This window comes from Leptidea sinapis, chromosome 12, assembly GCF_905404315.1.
Source record: "Leptidea sinapis chromosome 12, ilLepSina1.1, whole genome shotgun sequence".
Lineage (NCBI taxonomy): Eukaryota > Metazoa > Arthropoda > Insecta > Lepidoptera > Pieridae > Leptidea > Leptidea sinapis.
The window spans coordinates 3,375,212-3,394,143 of record NC_066276.1 but is presented as its reverse complement, the minus strand read 5'-3'; the positions used below and the strand labels follow the sequence as shown (position 1 = coordinate 3,394,143).

The window sequence follows — 18,932 nt, the reverse complement described above, 5'->3', positions numbered from 1 at the left end:
TTGAAGTTGAAATCACAGAGGTTTGTCTGGCATGACTAATACTATATTCTTCTACATTTAATATTACTTATATAAATACAAAATTTAATAATCTATATATCGATGTGTATTGTAATTGTATAATTGTAATATGTAATTGCTGTTCGTTAGTCTCGCTAAAACTCGAGAACAGCTGGACCGATTGGGCTAATTTTGTTCTTGAATATTTGTGGATGTCCAGACAAGGTTAATAAGGTAAATAAATACGAAAATGCTAAAGGAATTAAATAAAAACAACAATCATGTTTTTCTTGTAAATTAAATTGAAATAATCAAATAAAATGTATAACTAATTAGAATATTTATATCTTTCTAATTTTCTCAGGAGGTAAAAAACAAACATAATTTTATCTGCCTATAGTTGGTAGAACTACAGTTGTAAAATGTCTATCAGAATATTTTTAAGTAGATTGATAAATCATAATTTATGTCACAAATGAAATATCTTAACCTTACCATAATATTTGACATTTGACAACCATATGTCGACCGATACTTTAGACAAGGTGTGCAACGTTCTATCTTTGTGAGTGACGATTACAACTACGTGCGCGAGAACATTATTTACTTCGGTTATCCTTTGTGATAGCTGATATGACGATATAATGATAACCGCAATGATGGCCAGAAAAGGACAGGTTTACACGCCTTGAAGCCTCCTCTAGTTATCCATTTGACCGCGTCCAACTCAGAGCAGTTCCAATTGTCGGGGACCCAGTGCTCTGTGAACGGCTGGATAACTTGGCGTTGCGGAGAGATTGTGTCTCTTCTATCGCATTTATCACGGGGAGTGTTTTGAAGAGCTGTTTCACCTGATTCCTGCCGCCGAATTCCACTTTCGCACGTTACGCCACAAGTTAGCATATCATCCCCACCCTCTGGATGTGTGGCGGTCCTCCACAGTGCGGTTTTCAAGGAGCTTTCTTCCACGTACTACAAAGCTGTGGAATGAGCTTCCTTGTGCGGTGTTTCCGGGACGATACGACATGGGTCGACACTTTCAAACAAAGTGCGTACACCTTCCTTAAAGCTCGCAATGCTCCTCTGATTCCTCTGGTGTTGCAAGAGAATGTGGGCCTCGGTGATCACTTGACACCAGGTGACCCGTACGCTCGTTTGTCCTCGTATTCCATTAAAAAAATCTTGTGGTTGGTTATTCTTTGGATTTTATAATTATTTAAATTATTAATATATTAAATTATTATTATTAAATTATTTTAATTATTTAAAAAAAACGTTACATTTTGGTGCTATTACTATTTGTGTGCCTTTTCGTATAGTTACAGCAAATTTACTAAAATGCTAGTTATTATTAGCTAGCTAGATTTACATAAGGTTAAACCGACTTCGAAAAAGCAGGAGGATCTCAATGCGTCGTACTTTTGACTGGGTTTATTTTAAAGCTGGTGCTTCCCGTGTGGGCCCTATCTTATTTAGTCCGACAAATTTATCTGACAATGGCATCCATGAGAAAACCATAAATGTCTTAAATTTTCTTTAAGTATGTGCGTGACAAATTTACGAATTACTCAATATCAAGAACCGATTTCGATGATTCATTTTTATTGGAAAATGCTCCGCTGTCAGTCCATGAGATATCCAACGACAACAAAGTCAAGAATTGTCTCATAGGCAATCCGCGGGTTTTCTTCAATTTAAATTGCTAATTAGCTGCTTAACAGTATCCACATTATTTTCGTTGACGGCAGTTGAAGGCCGCCCTACACGATTCGTCATATAAAAAGGTGCTTCTCTCCCAAAAGCATTTTGAAGACGAGGTGCACAGTCTTGCGGAGAGAGAGAACTTTTAAAATCATAAAAAAATCATTGTTCTAAAATCTTTTCAACTTAATTCCATTTTCGTTGCGTATGTAGAATTTTGATGTGTGATAAAAACAATTGAGATATGATTTCCTGCCAATTGTTTTTTTATTACTAAGAAGGTTGCAACGTTTCAAATAATATAACATTCAAAATTCAAATAGTTCCGATTAGCTCGAAGTGCAAAACTTTTAGTGTGCCTCATGTATTATATGACTGTTGAGTGTAGTATATAACAGATCCTTATTAAAGTGTCTCAATATAATAATTTACTACGTAAAATTAATTTCCGAGTACCACGCAGATATCCCTGTACTGCAATTACTCCGGTCATGCCTCCACGCACTAGAACAGTCTTTGGCACTATCCCTCGCTTGTGTAAAGTATATAATAAATTCAGTTCAATAATTATTGATATAAATATTGATTCCCCTTACACTATTCGTAAATTAGTTACCAGCAATCTAGTCAGCCAGTTATGGGTTTGATAGATTAATTTGCTCTGTTAGTAATAACATTGGTAATATATTTTTTTTTTAGTTTGGTTCATTTTATTTTATTATATAATTACTTAGCTTAGATTTAAATTTTTGATATACTTAGTTGTAGGTAATTAAAACACTTATTATTTGTTTCCCTAACTATCCTTTAAACAATTCTCAATTGATTATTGCAGACCTTAAATTTTTTATAATTTTTTTCGCTGGTTTTAGTTTTTAACTCACTTCTAGGTTTGTAATAATGTATTTATAAGCGAAATTAGCATGTAGTGTTTACCTTTAAATGATTTTGCATACCCTGCACATGTAATTTAAATTGTTAATTGTTTAAGAAATATTTTTATGTAAAATCGCTGGTAGACTAATAATTAAATAAATACATAATCTCGACCAGTAGTATATACAGCAACGTGTTTATCTACGACCAAAACTCGCAGTAAAATTCCTTACAAAACCATCATAGAATTCGCACATATAACAGAGATAGTGCCGAAGAGCTATTTTACTTGGTTCCTTCGAAACCTAGCATCACACCACAAACAATTTAAATTGTCTTCGTAAGCAAAGTGTAAAATAAACTCCTTCGTGTGTTATTTCTAAATCAAAATGACATGGATGGATGGCTTAAAAATAAAAATTCTTAGATCATTTACTGGAGATGAAAATCGGAACTATCGTTGACTTTTCTGTCCCAATAAACTTATCGACGGTAACTCACCTTATCCGTACACGCTGTCTGTCAATGGAAGTACTTTTAGCTTACCAGCGATAGAAGTTTGTATGGAAATTACAATTCACGCGTCCCAATATAAGGCGATAAGAATGACTTATTGGATATATTGGGAAAGCTTCAGATTATGGACAGCTAATTACTGACAGTAGAAGGTAATAATTTATCTCTATCTGTATATAGTATATTGCGAACGGCCGCATCTAGACTCTAGATAGACGGTGTAACACAAAGTGATTAGTAATTAATTAATTAAGACACTCGATTCTGCAACGGTAGATATCAAATAGATACAAAATTTGTGAATATTTTTTTTTTCTTTATTATTATTCTTGTATTTTTATTTTTTATATACTATAACTATATAACTATAATGTATAAATTTAACATTTACATAACTTTATTTAGCCTTTACTTATTATATAAATTTTAACTTATTGTACGACTTGTATTTGTGTAGGTACATGCTGTAGCTGCCTATAAATATAATTATGTGTATCCCTAGCACCTAAAACTTATTTTATGTTAATGTATCACATCTAATTCTTTTGGTAGTTCATAACTAAATAAGTAAAAATAAAAAAAAAGTAACATACAAATCGCGAGTGTAAGATATAGCTTGTCACGCACACTAAACTATTCCTGCGGGCCTACCATGAACTCTTTTTGCGATTCAATTGACAACCTAAAATTAACTGCTTTGCTATTTCGTACCACGACGTGATTAGAGCTATCTAATTTAGGTTGACGTCAAATCAACTGATTAAAGCGCAATGATGTCAATTGAATGTCAAAAATGATATCAACTGAATCGCAATCTAATTTAGTTCTGTCATTCATTCTTACCATGAGGTAATATTTCAACCTAAACTGGATAGCTTATGTGTCAAAGTGAGCGATTCGAAAAAGTTCCTACTTCCTTAGAGGAAAGTGAATCGTGTTGTTAATAACTTTTAAAAATAGTGAAAACATACTATATACTATACATAGGCTTAATGATAAATAATTTGACGCTATAAAGCGATCATTTTAGGTTTCGAAACGCAACGCATATGGTTCGGTCCAGTCGTTGGTTCGAGTAAGAGAGACATCTCTAACAGTGTCATCTCTTTCTCACCATGGACAAATTTATTTCGTTCGTTCTTCTTAAGAGATCCAGACGCGATTCAGTAAAAGGCACTTCATGGTACGAATTTTAGCGATTCAGTTTAGGTACCTAAATCGAACTGCATCGGAATCGCATCGCTTATTAAAAGTTGATGGTAGCCCCTCTGGTCTGTTTTTATCGGTTGTCTAACAGCAAGAGACCTCTATCTGGACGTATAAATTATCTAAGTAAAAATTTCCATCTGAAAACGGTCACCATCACCGCATCGCATAAAAGAAAGATATCTGTACAAAAGATTTAATTTTCGAATCATAAATATAGCCTGAGCTATCCTAGGGATCCAATAAAATTTTTTTTTAATAACAATAAGGGTCGAGACGGAAAGGACGTTCAGCTGATGGTAATTGATACGCCCTGCCCATTACAATGCAGTGCCGCTCAGGATTCTTGAAAAACCCAAAAATTCTGAGCGGCACTACAATTGCGCTCGTCACCTTGAGACATAAGATGTTAAGTCTCATTTGCCCAGTAACTTCACTAGCTATGGCGCCCTTCAGACCGAAACACAGTAATTTTTACACATTACTGTTTCACGGCAGAAATAGGCGCAGTTGTGGTACCCATAATCTAGCCGGCATCCTTTGCAAAGGAGCCTCCCACATCTCAATAGATAACCTAACCTCTGAGAAGGCTTGACTGATATTTATGAGATTTTCACTGGCCGTCATGTACTTTGAGTTTCTAAGCAAGTCACAAGACTTCCAAAATTGTTATCAAAAGTTTTATGTAATGGTCAGATTGAAAACGTATTTATTGCTCATCGTCTGCTTTTAGGGCATGTCCGAAAGGGCAGGCTTGCTTACAATTTCTTACCTTACAATAATTATTTAAAAAAGAAGTATTTCTTATCAAACAGAATCCTAAACCACCACTAATCTAGTCAAAAATATTCATTTCTATGTTAAGTAGTCATTTCTCAGACCGGTTTAGATAAATAAATTTAAAACTTATTGTAATCATTATAATTAAGTAATTAGTATAGTGAGCATTAAATTACTTGCAAACAACACTTGATAATAATTGTAAATGTACTTATTCATTTGGATGGTACAGTCTTTTATTGTATTTATAACCAGTTGAAACTGGAAACCGTTTCTATGTGAAGTTATATTTTAAGAAATCAATTTTTGGTATTGCAATGGAAAGAAATCACGTGAAACATATTAAAGACGTGTCCTGGCTTCCATTTTTAAGACAAGTATGATTTTTATATTTTAATATTATATATATAAACTACACATACATTTACCAATTCATTATAGCTAATAGAATATATTTTTCAAGAAATTAATTCAAAAATATATTTGCCAAGAATACTGGCAGCATTACCGCGTTGAATAGAATGATCCGTTGGTCGAAATAGCTTCTAGTGCTTGGGTTTCCAGTAGCCCTATTGAGGTGCGTAAATAATACTATGTACATTCTAAGGTCTTAAACGTCTCAATACCAAGGTGCACATAGAAGTATATTACAGATTTTTACAGAATCATATTATGGATGCGAACACAATGACTTACTTATCCTAAACATACTTAATTTTAACCAATGTATTTCAACCTGAGTATTTCATTATTTTTTAAACTTATTCATTAGCTATAAGGGCAACTAAGTCGAAAATATCGAGGCTCTTAATGGTAAAATAAAAATACTACGAAAACATTCATTATAACTGTTTTTATATTTTACTTACGAATTTATAGATAATAGACTTACATATTTTACGTTGTGTCGCGGCCCACGGAAACATATTATTCTCGGCTCCTAAAATCAAAAAAGTTGAATACCCCTGCACCTGGCATGTGTATTGTGTTTTTTGACAGAAATGAATGATAAAGAATCAAATTTAAAATTCCCAACAAAAGCAAACTCCTAACCTAATCATATAACAAGAAAAAAATCAAAAGGCAAACAATCAACAACAAGGTAAACAAGATGTTATACTTAGAGAACTGAAATGCCATTTTTGGCGAAAATGGCATTATACTTATTAATACTAATAATACATTAATATAGTCCAATCAGTGCGTTACGCAATTATAATCAAAGAAGTTCAAATCTCTTTTTTAAATAAAAGTGGTCCACATCAACCTGTCCACTGTTACTATATGGCACCAAACACCACAAGAAATATATTGATTTCATATGGTGTTTCGTTGCAGTCTAAGCTTATGTTGAGCATCTGACGATTGGGATCGTACCTGTGCTAAGATGCGATTTGGATTGCAGACTTACAAATCTTCGCTGGAACTGGCAAGATAATATTTATAATATGATAATTTTATTTTTATTATCAAATTAAATGTATGAATGAACTTAACCCATTGTCATCCAATGTTAAGAATTCAATAAACGTTTTCTTTTGCATGTTCATTACATTTCATTTATATTTTATTTTATTTATATATAATTTAATAAAACGGCGTAAGCCAATAACAATATTAATGTAAATAATAAATTACAAACTAAACATATTACACAAATAATAGTTAATAAATACAAAGTTTAATGTATTTTCAGTTATTTAACTAACAATTAAATAACATCCAAATACCGTTCATCCATTCCTCTCACAAAAACAAAAGCACTCTGTTTAAATCGTCTGCCATCCATCCGCAAATAAATCACAAGCAGGGCTGGCTTCGAGAAGAGCGTTGAGAGCAGAGAGAGACCTCGGTATAGGTGAGTTGGTGTGAGCCACAGTGCGATGTGTTGCACTCGCGAATAATCTATGCCTGCGCCTCGAACAGTAATTGTCCGGTACAAAGATTCTACATAGCTCAACTTGCAAACTCGTCGCATCTATATACCCTCTGAGAACTCTGCACATAACTGTGAGCTGTTGTCGTTTTCGCCTAACCTTGAGGGAGTTGTAGCCTATGTACCCAGAAGAAATTTTGTTGGATACATATAGCGGTAGAATCCATACAACGTTTGTAAAGGTAACTAAGAAAAGCTTTTGTACCTTTTCGAGAAGGACATACATAAGTACTTTCATGCGGATTCCACACACACATAGCTGTTTCTAGCTTGCTGCGCACTAAAGCACCAAATAAAAGCCATATGACCGGTTCAGATGTCAAATCCCCAGAATTCCTCAAAACAAAGCCTAAAATTCTATAGGATTCCTTGGCCAGAGTGGTAATATGGTCATGGAAGGTTAACTTTCGATCGAATGTGACACCCAGGTCTTTAATAGTTTCTGGTTGAGGTATGGAATCACAACCAATTTTATAATCAAACTCTATTGGTCACCTGACTTGACTGAAAGTCATGGCATAGCATTTGGACGTATTAAATGCCATACGGTTCCTCGAGCTCCACTGGAACATCCCATTTTGGAGTGCTATGCAATCTGAATCAGACTTGATCTCTTTGAAGAGTTTTAGGTCATCAGCATAAAGGAGGCACCGAGAATTATCAAGCACATCTGGAAGATCATATATATTTAAACTAAGCTTACCGGTATTTACTTCTATTGCAGCAATCTAATGTAAAGACACAGTTACAATTACACGCTTTTTAATCCTTTAAAGTGTTTTATTTAAATCTTTATTATAATCTTTACCGCCTACAATAATGACATTCTTTTTTTGGAGAGGAGGTAACGACATTTACGTATGAAAGACCCCGAAACGGGGCCCATTAATCATTAGGAGAGACATAAGAGGCCCCAGTATCGAACCCTGACTAGCCCCAGATCGCGTGTGGTATTGATGGGATTCGAACAGGCCAAGCCGGGTATATTGTTGACGGTCACGAAAGTAGTCTGCGATAAGTCGGAGAAGTCTCGGTGCAAAGTCAGCGAATTCTGTACGACACTAAGCTGTAACTGTCCAATGTGAATTCTTGATATTACATTCTCAAAGTTTGTTCCTTTTATTGCTAAGTTTACATATAAATTAGATTCTATGGGATATAAAGCGATCTAAGGTGCTCAGCAAGTTCATCTATGCTTTGCTGTACAGTTATTATGACCTCTCTATCATTTTTAGTCAGAGATTTAATTTTAATGTTATAATTTTTTTTTGTATATTTCACAAAGGTCAATTCAACAGCGTATTTAACTTTTGAGGCGTCGTAGTCTGTTTGTGATTTACTCGCCTTTGAACGCTTCTAATGCATCGCCTTAAGTTTTATATCTCGAAATGTTTCTCTAGTGTACAACTCAGGATAAGCATAACTACCTTGACTTTTATACTCTGCTCCTACTTTAGTACACAGTCATCTAAAATGGACTTCATTAGAACTTTATAGAAATAAATATATGTTCGTATCTAGCCCTAACTTATGCCTAAATGCAATATAATCATCTTTTCCTATTTCACAATTACGCGACAGTAAATCAGCCCTATTAATTTGATCGAACGGTAGAATTATTTTATTTAATTTTATAATAAAATGAAATTAAAAAATGGAAAATAAGATGGACAATCTTATGTAGCTGGTCAATCGGATCGGCCACCAGCGGATCATCATACATTACTACCATTATTATTTTTTTCAGTTTTACATTTGTTCCGGGGAAACAATATTACATTTTTGCTATGGCCTTTATTTTGGATCCCCGACTGTTTTCATTCCACAAATACGAAAGGAGGCTAATACAACTGAAATTATTACCTTACAAATGGAGTCTTGGTTAAGTAAGTTGTGTTTTCTATGCAAGTGTTCTATTTATAGATTATGAATTTAATAATATTTACATAACTAAAAAAATAATTTTCTTGTACAAGTGTTTAAACTTAAAATGAAGCATCAAATATTCATTCTCCATTAGCATAGTATTGTTGTTTAAATTTTATTTATATTATGCATGGATTATCATTATTTATAGTTTTACGTAAGATATTTTTTTCAATTATTGTGTAACAGTTATTTTGGCATGGCATTTATTTCAGCGTCTGCTACGGCCTATGCATCTATACCATGGACTATAATATTACCAATAATGGCGTACTACTTTGGAAGACGGGCACCTGCGTTTCTTTTATGGACTTTAGTATTGATTGGTACCGTTATAATATTCTACAGCACCACTATTATCGAAATCCTCTGCGGTCAAATAATAGTTGGAATTCTTCCAGGCGCTATTTCAACAATATCAGTTATGATATTTACGGAATATACATCACCTAAATATAGAGGAGTTTTTCTAACACTGAAAGTTGCAACTTACTTTTGGGGTATTTTAGTCGCCAATGCAATTGGAACATTCTATTATTGGAAAAATATTTTAATTCTTATGTTGGTATGTTGCGCGATGAGTTCCACAATCTTTTTTTGCCCTGAATCTCCACTGTGGCTTGCCAGTAAAGGACGATTTGATGAATGTATTAAAGTACATCGTTGGCTGAATGGACAAGATGCTGTTTCTGAAAACGAGTTATTATGTCTTATCAAACTGCATAAAATTAAGCTATCAAATATTAATCGAAATGAATCGAAAACCAACTTTTTCATGAAATTTATTCAAATCATAAAAAGAAAAACAATTTATAAGCCTATTCTGTTTACGAGTTTGACAAGTCTTCTGCTTATTTGTTCTGGTAAACTAGCATGTTCTGCATATGCAATTCCAATATTTAAGAAAATAACAACTTCCGAAAAGGCTGCATATAACGGAATGTTAATATTAGATGTTTTTGCTGTCCTTGGAATGTATGTTGGTTGCGCTCTTTCCAAATATTTTAAGAGGAAGGCAGTACTTATATGTACAAGTTTAATAGGAGCTATGAGTCTTTTTATATTGTCATGTTATTTGTATCTAGTTAAATACTCAACTATTACTTTGAATCAATATCTAACTATTACGTTGCTCACGATATTTTCAACCGTAATTAGCATCGGTCCAATTGTATTAGTGCCATGTATTTACGGAGAATTGGCACCAATTAAATACAGAAGCATTTATTTCACATTAAATTCAATTATTTTATCTATTTTAATTGGAAGTACTATAAAAATTGCACCATTTTTATTTAGATATGCTCAAATGTATATAGTTTTTTTGGTTTTTGGATTTGCGACATGTATTCTTGTTCTATTAGTTTATAAATATTTACCAGAAACAAAAGACAGGTCTTTATCAGAAATACAACAATTGATAGAAGGAAGTGTAACAGAAATACAGAAAGAAAAGGCAGATGTAGATCTACACACAACTTATGTCTGTAATGGAACTCCTTGCGAAGGTGACTGTCGAGATGAAAATTTTGCAATTCAAGGTCGACATATTGATTTGCTAATAAATAATAGAAACATATAGTTGAGAAAAATAAAAAATAAGTTTTATGTTTTTAGTATTTAAGAGTTCAGCTATTGTCTAAGAAATGTATTACCTACACAATAGTTCATTAGGTTTTTCAAATATTTATTCAATAAATTTAATCCTTTTTGGCGAGTTTTAATATCCTTACCATATTCTGTCAAGAAATGTATTATGTTATCAAAACGGTTAACGGTTAAAGAATTTTTTTTCTTATAAGAATTTACAAATAGACTTTTAGAGAAAACAATTTGATAACTTAATTATGTAAGTAAATACCGGTAAGCTTAGTTTAAATATAGTTAATAAAAATTATAAATATAAATAATTATCTTATTATTATTCATCAATATGTCTTTTGCAAATCGTTTGTCAAGAATCTATTAAAACGTTCAGACACTACACGACAATAAACCAATATAGGTTCAACTTTTACTATATTGCTTTGCAGCAGAAACAAGTCCCGCTCTGGTATCCATCTAGTCGGTTTCCTGTGCAAATGAATAGTAATCTCTTAACTGGTAAACTACTACAAAAAAATTGAACTAAAATTTCTTAAAAAACCAACAGTGAATACGTTTACGATTGCACTTTATAATGACGGGTGTAAAGTTCGTTCAGTCCCCCTGAAAACGTGGTCTTGAAACGTCGGGTTAACTAAAATAAAATTGTAACTTTTACGCAAAAATCTAATGTATAGACACAGTTACAATTACACGCGTTTTAATCCTTTAAAGTGTTTTATTTAAATCTTTATTATAATCTTTACCGCCTACAATAATGACATTCTTTTTTTGGAGAGGAGGCAAAAACATTTACGTATTGAAGACCCCGAAACGGGGCCCATATGTCGAGCTTGGGTGTAAGCACCTACCAACTAAAAACCTCCTCTGAGCTGATAGCCCTAAAGGCTTTTATAGGGCGCGCGGAGGCGTTAGAGGCCGAAAATGTAGCTTACAGGCGTGGGGCGTCTCGGAAGGAGACTCGAACCTCGGACCGCCTGATCATATATGTTAGGACTCTTACGTTTGAGGAGACTTCGCTCTCGCCGGCGAGCGCGGTGATATATGTATGTGTGTTCGTAATTCTGTGTGAATGTATGTGTATAAGTGTGTGACTATTTGTGTGTAGTGTTATTGTAGGTGTGTGATTTGTTATGTGAGTGTGAGTGGTTTTAAAAGTGTATTGTTTTTTTTAACATTGAAACGTTAACTTTGAAGTATTTTTGGTGGCTTCATGAGTAGAGAACCCTCTTTGTACAAGTTCCACTCAGACATTTTTGGCTTTTTGATATTTAAATCTTTAATGTCTAACGCATACGTTCTACATTCCATCTACGATATATCAATTGTCACCAAACCGCTAGCAGCAACATCGGCCCACGGATCAGCAGCTTAGCTTTCACATACTGATGTTTTTTAGGATTCCGTAGCCAAATGGCTAAGAACAGAACCCGTATGGATTCGTCATGTCTGTCTGGCTTTCCATCCGTATGTCAAAACACAATAAATTTTGGAGGTTTGCGCAAGGGACTCCTCCGAAATAAAATGAGTCCCCCCCCCCCTCCCCATGTAACTTCTAAGGTAAGATAATGATAAAATTAACAAAAATATAATATACAGTACCATTCCACCGAAAATTGGTTTGGACGAGATCTAATAAGTACTTATTTGATACGTCATAAATAACTTAATTAAAAAAATACATTATATTATGAAAACATCGATCAAAGTTACAACGAACTATAAGTGGGAGGCTCCTTTGCATAGGATGCCTGCTAGATTATAGGTACCACAACGGCGCCCTCTTTCTGACGTTACTGTGTTTCGGTCTAAAGAGCACTGTAGCTAGTTATTAACGATAGTTATAGATTAATATATGTACAGAAATTTTGCTCGGACTGATCATAATCCACATTATAATATTGCAACTTCAGAGTATGTTGATATAATTAAATAAATATACCATTTATTTATTATATATTTTTAAATATTATTTATAATGACGAATACTATGAGGTTCTTAAAATTTGAATTCTTTTAAAGAGTTTTAATCTTTGTAAGGAAATAAATGTCCTTATGTTCAAGCACAATTAAAAATAATAGAGTCAGTCCTATAATGGTTTGTATAATTGTTCAAGTGTAACATCCGATTATTAAATCACCTTCACTTATCAGTTAAAAGGATGAATAGTATATTACGCACCTAGGGAGAAAAGGTCTTCTCACCCGCGGAATATTGAAACTCGAGCGGAAGACGAGGGTGACATTCGCGGTTGGCAGTGGCCTACTTATCTCACGTGGTGCGTATTCGACTTTTTTCCCCATCTGGATGAAAATCTCGTACCAGGGACAAAGACAGCTTTTCATTGAGGTGGGGAAAAAAAAGTTATTTTATGACAAATATTTATCAATACTATTAATAATTAAGAATAAAAACTTCAAATGACACTTTTCACAGAGACGAACTTATTTCATCGTGCTACTTTTGATTAAACGTATAAATTTTGAAAATTACGAATTTTTACTAAAATGACATATTTGAAGTGTAACAAATAAAAAAAACTGAGTGGTACTGCAATTGCGCTCGTCTCCTTGAGACAGAAAATGTTAAGTTTGATTTGCCCAGTACTTTCACTAGCTACGGCGCCCTTCAGACCGAAACACATTAATGATTACACATTACTGCTTTACGGTAGAAATAGGCGCCGTTGTGGTACTCATAATCTAGCCGGTATCCTTACCAAAGCAGCCTCCCTTCTTTACTGGTGGCGTAGAAGTAATCGTGATAACTGCAGAATTGATAGATATAGAAATAGATAGACTTGATAGGAATGTATAATAAAACATTTCTTAAGTTTCTGTACCGCTTTGATTCTATTTCCACATGTTAAATTGATGATGACTATTAGAAGCAGTATGTTAGGATATCATAATGCTCATCACGTATCCAGCTGCCGTGGCTGGTACGTGGAATATTCACACTAGTTTACTCCAGAAACTGCCTTTTAGCAGACACTGAAAAATAAATTCGTATTCGTTCGCGCGTGCTAAGAAACGAAACAGTTACCGAGCGTTTGCCGCGATTTTAATAAAAACATCTGAACATGAAAGAAACTTTCTTACGTTATTTGATTTACACCGTTTTATTTTTATTTTTTGTGTATTAAATTACATTTATTAATATGTACTTTTAAATGCAGTTTCGTATTATTTATGTAACTAAATAATAATTATAAAAATAAGATTATTACGATTATTGGACCGTTATTATTTTTAATTTACATAAATGATATTCATGAAATCGGTTTACAAGGAGATATAACATTATACGCTGATGACACAAGTTTATTCTACACGGGTCAATCAATAAATACCATAGTAAAAAAAGCACAACATGACCTTGATCTTCTACATGAATGGTTGCAAACAAATTTACTAACCATAAATACAAGCAAAACAAATTATATTATATTCGCTGCAAAAAATAAAGAAATTGGTCATTACAACCCATTGACTATAAACAGTCAAGTTATTAACAATGTTAACAAAGAGAAATACTTGGGATTAATTCTTGATCCTCAATTAAAGTGTCAACCGCATATAGAAAGTGTACGGAGCAAACTTACATCCCTAACAGGAGCACTTCGTGGAATGGCCCGATGCCTCCCAAAAAAGGTGCGGTATTTAGTATATAATTCCATGATAAAGCCACATATAGAATATTTAGTGGAAATTTGGGGAACTTTAAAGTGTTTTATTTAAATCTTTATTATAATCTTTACCGCCTACAATAATGACATTCTTTTTTTGGAGAGGAGGTTAAAACATTTACGTATGAAAGACCCCGAAACGGGGCCCATTAATCATTAGGAGAGACAGAAGAGGCCCCAGTATCGAACCCTGACTAGCCCCAGATCGCGTGTGGTATTGATGGGATTCGAACAGGCCAAGCCGGGTATATTGTTGACGGTCACGAAAGTAGTCTGCGATAAGTCGGAGAAGTCTCGGTGCAAAGTCAGCGAATTCTGTACGACACTAAGCTGTAACTGTCCAATGTGAATTCTTGATATTACATTCTCAAAGTTTGTTCCTTTTATTGCTAAGTTTACATATAAATTAGATTCTATGGGATATAAAGCGATCTAAGGTGCTCAGCAAGTTCATCTATGCTTTGCTGTACAGTTATTATGACCTCTCTATCATTTTTAGTCAGAGATTTAATTTTAATGTTATAATTTTTTTTTGTATATTTCACAAAGGTCAATTCAACAGCGTATTTAACTTTTGAGGCGTCGTAGTCTGTTTGTGATTTACTCGTCTTTGAACGCTTCTAATGCATCGCCTTAAGTTTTATATCTCGAAATGTTTCTCTAGTGTACAACTCAGGATAAGCATAACTACCTTGACTTTTATACTCTGCTCCTACTTTAGTACACAGTCATCTAGAATGGACTTCATTAGAACTTTATAGAAATAAATATATGTTCGTATCTAGCCCTAACTTATGCCTAAATGCAATATAATCATCTTTTTCTATTTCACAATTACGCGACAGAAAATCAGCCCTATTAATTTGATCGAACGGTAGAATTTTTTTATTTAATTTTATAATAAAATGAAATTAAAAAATGGAAAATAAGATGGACAATCTTATGTAGCAAGAGCTGGTCAATCGGATCGGCCACCAGCGGATCATCATACATTACTACCATTATTATTTTTTTCAGTTTTACATTTGTTCCGGGGAAACAATATTACATTTTTGCTATGGCCTTTATTTTGGATCCCCGACTGTTTTCATTCCACAAATACGAAAGGAGGCTAATACAACTGAAATTATTACCTTACAAATGGAGTCTTGGTTAAGTAAGTTGTGTTTTCTATGCAAGTGTTCTATTTATAGATTAATAATTTAATAATATTTACATAACTAAAAAAATAATTTTCTTGTACAAGTGTTTAAACTTAAAATGAAGCATCAAATATTCATTCTCCATTAGCATAGTATTGTTGTTTAAATTTTATTTATATTATGCATGGATTATCATTATTTATAGTTTTACGTTAGATCATTTTTTCAATTATTGTGTAACAGTTATTTTGGCATGGCATTTATTTCAGCGTCTGCTACGGCCTATGCATCTATACCATGGACTATAATATTACCAATAATGGCTTACTACTTTGGAAGACGGGCACCTGCGTTTCTTTTATGGACTTTAGTATTGATTGGAACCGTTATAATATTCTACAGCACCACTATTATCGAAATCCTCTGCGGTCAAATAATAGTTGGAATTCTTCCAGGCGCTATTTCAACAATATCAGTTATGATATTTACGGAATATACATCACCTAAATATAGAGGAGTTTTTCTGACACTGAAAGTTGCAACATACTTTTGGGGTGTTTTAGTCGCCAATGCAATTGGAACATTTTTTTATTGGAAAAATATTGTAATTCTTATGTTGGTATGTTGCGCGATGAGTTCCACTATTTTCTTTTGCCCTGAATCTCCACTGTGGCTTGCCAGTAAAGGACGATTTGATGAATGTATTAAAGTACATCGTTGGCTGAATGGACAAGATGCTGTTTCTGAAAACGAGTTATTATGTCTTATCAAACTGCATAAAATTAAGCTATCAAATATTAATCGAAATGAATCGAAAACCAACTTTTTCATGAAATTTATACAAATCATAAAAAGAAAAACAATTTATAAGCCTATTCTGTTTACGAGTTTGACAAGTCTTCTGCTTATTTGTTCTGGTAAACTAGCATGTTCTGCATATGCAATTCCAATATTTAAGAAAATAACAACTTCCGAAAAGGCTGCATATAACGGAATGTTAATATTAGATGTTTTTGCTGTCCTTGGAATGTATGTTGGTTGCGCTCTTTCCAAATATTTTAAGAGGAAAGCAGTACTTATATATACAAGTTTAATAGGAGCTATGAGTCTATTTATATTGTCATGTTATTTGTATCTAGTTAAATACTCAACTATTACTTTGAATCAATATCTAACTATAACGTTGCTCACGATATTTTCAACCGTAATTAGCATCGGTCCAATTGTATTAGTGCCATGTATTTACGGAGAATTGGCACCAATTAAATACAGAAGCATTTATTTCACATTAAATTCAATTATTTTATCTATTTTAATTGGAAGTACTATAAAAATTGCACCATTTTTATTTAGATATGCTCAAATGTATATAGTTTTTTTGGTTTTTGGATTTGCGACATGTATTCTTGTTCTATTAGTTTATAAATATTTACCAGAAACAAAAGACAGGTCTTTATCAGAAATACAACAATTGATAGAAGGAAGTGTAACAGAAATACAGAAAGAAAAGGCAGATGTAGATCTACACACAACTTATGTCTGTAATGGAACTCCTTGCGAAGGTGACTGTCGAGATGAAAATTTTGCAATTCAAGGTCGACATATTGATTTGCTAATAAATAATAGAAACATATAGTTGAGAAAAATAAAAAATAAGTTTTATGTTTTTAGTATTTAAGAGTTCAGCTATTGTCTAAGAAATGTATTACCTACACAATAGTTCATTAGGTTTTTCAAATATTTATTCAATAAATTTAATCCTTTTTGGCGAGTTTTAATATCCTTACCATATTCTGTCAAGAAATGAATTATGTTATCAAAACGGTTAACGGTTAAAGAATTTGTTTCTTATAAGAATTTACAAATTGACTTTTAGAGAAAACAATTTGATAACTTAATTATGTAAGTAAATACCGGTAAGCTTAGTTTAAATATAGTTAATAAAAATTATAAATATAAATAATTATCTAATTATTATTTATCAATATGTCTTTAGCAAATCGTTTGTCAAGAATCTATTAAAACGTTCAGGACAATAAACCAATATAGGTTCAACTTTGACTATATTGCTTTGCAGCAGAAACAAGTCCCGCTCTGGTATCCATCTAGTCAGTTTCCTGTGCAAATGAATAGTAATCTCTTAACTGGTAAACTACCACAAAAAAATTGAACTAAAATTTCTTAAAAAACCAACAGTGAATACGTTTACGATTGCACTTTATAATGACGGGTGTAAAGTTCGTTCAGTCCCCCTGAAAACGTGATCTGGAAAAGTCTTGAAACGTCGGGTTAACTAAAATAAAAATGTAACTTTTACGCAAAAATCTAATGTATAGACACAGTTACAATTACACGCGTTTTAATCCTTTAAAGTGTTTTATTTAAATCTTTATTATAATCTTTACCGCCTACAATAATGACATTCTTTTTTTGGAGAGGAGGCAAAAACATTTACGTATTGAAGTCCCCGAAACGGGGCCCATATGTCGAGCTTGGGTGTAAGCACCTACCAACTAAAAACCTCCTCTGAGCTGATAGCCCTAAAGGCTTTTATAGGGCGCGCGGAGGCGTTGGAGGCCGAAAATGTAGCTTACAGGCGTGGGGCGTCTCGGAAGGAGACTCGAACCTCGGACCGCCTGCTCATATATGTTAGGACTCTTACGTTTGAGGAGTATATATGTATGTGTGATATATGTATGTGTGTTTGTAATTCTGTGTGAATGTATGTGTATAAGTGTGTGACTATTTGTGTGTAGTGTTATTGTAGGTGTGTGATTTGTTATGTGAGTGTGAGTGGTTTTAAAAGTGTATTGTATTTTTTAACATTGAAACGTTAACTTTGAAGTATTTTTGGTAGCTTCATGAGTAGAGAACCCTCTTTGTACAAGTTCCACTCAGACTTTTTCGCTTTTTGATATTTAAATCTTTATTGTCTAACGCATACGTTCTACATTCCATCTACGATATATCAATTGTCACCAAACCGCTAGCAGCAACATCGGCCCACGGATCAGCAGCTTAGCTTTCACATACTGATGTTTTTTAGGATTCCGTAGCCAAATGGCTAAGAACAGAACCCGTATGGATTCGTCATGTCTGTCTGGCTTTCCATCCGTATGTCAAAACACAATAAATTTTGGAGGTTTGCGCAAGGGACTCCTCCGAAATAAAATGAGTCCCCCCCCCCTCCCCATGTAACTTCTAAGGTAAGATAATGATAAAATTAACAAAAATATAATATACAGTACCATTCCACCGAAAATTGGTTTGGACGAGATCTAATAAGTACTTATTTGATACGTCATAAATAACTTAATTAAAAAAAATACATTATATTATGAAAACATCGATCAAAGTTACAACGAACTATAAGTGGGAGGCTCCTTTGCATAGGATGCCTGCTAGATTATAGGTACCACAACGGCGCCCTCTTTCTGACGTTACTGTGTTTCGGTCTAAAGAGCACTGTAGCTAGTTATTAACGATAGTTATTGATTAATATATGTACAGAAATTTTGCTCGGACTGATCATAATCCACATTATAATATTGCAAC

At 33.4% G+C, this 18,932-nt stretch overlaps 1 protein-coding gene across 9 annotated transcripts in view; it reads left to right on the top strand.

The window, feature by feature from the left end:
• Positions 1-17,749, top strand: part of LOC126967043 (facilitated trehalose transporter Tret1-like) — a 31,142-nt gene extending 13,393 nt beyond the window's left edge. For 2 of the 9 annotated variants that reach the window (XM_050811360.1, XM_050811364.1), the window contains 2 exons: positions 15,253-15,391; positions 15,647-17,749. In XM_050811360.1, the coding sequence (XP_050667317.1) occupies positions 15,253-15,391; positions 15,647-17,013 (1,506 nt within the window). In that variant the 3' untranslated portion in view covers positions 17,014-17,749. Of the gene's footprint in view, positions 1-5,279; positions 5,457-8,762; positions 8,902-9,156; positions 10,653-15,252; positions 15,392-15,646 lie in introns of those variants that run through there. The other 7 variants (XM_050811359.1, XM_050811363.1, XM_050811361.1 and 4 more) reach the window with 6 other exon arrangements.
• The last annotated feature ends 1,183 nt before the right edge of the window (positions 17,750-18,932 follow it).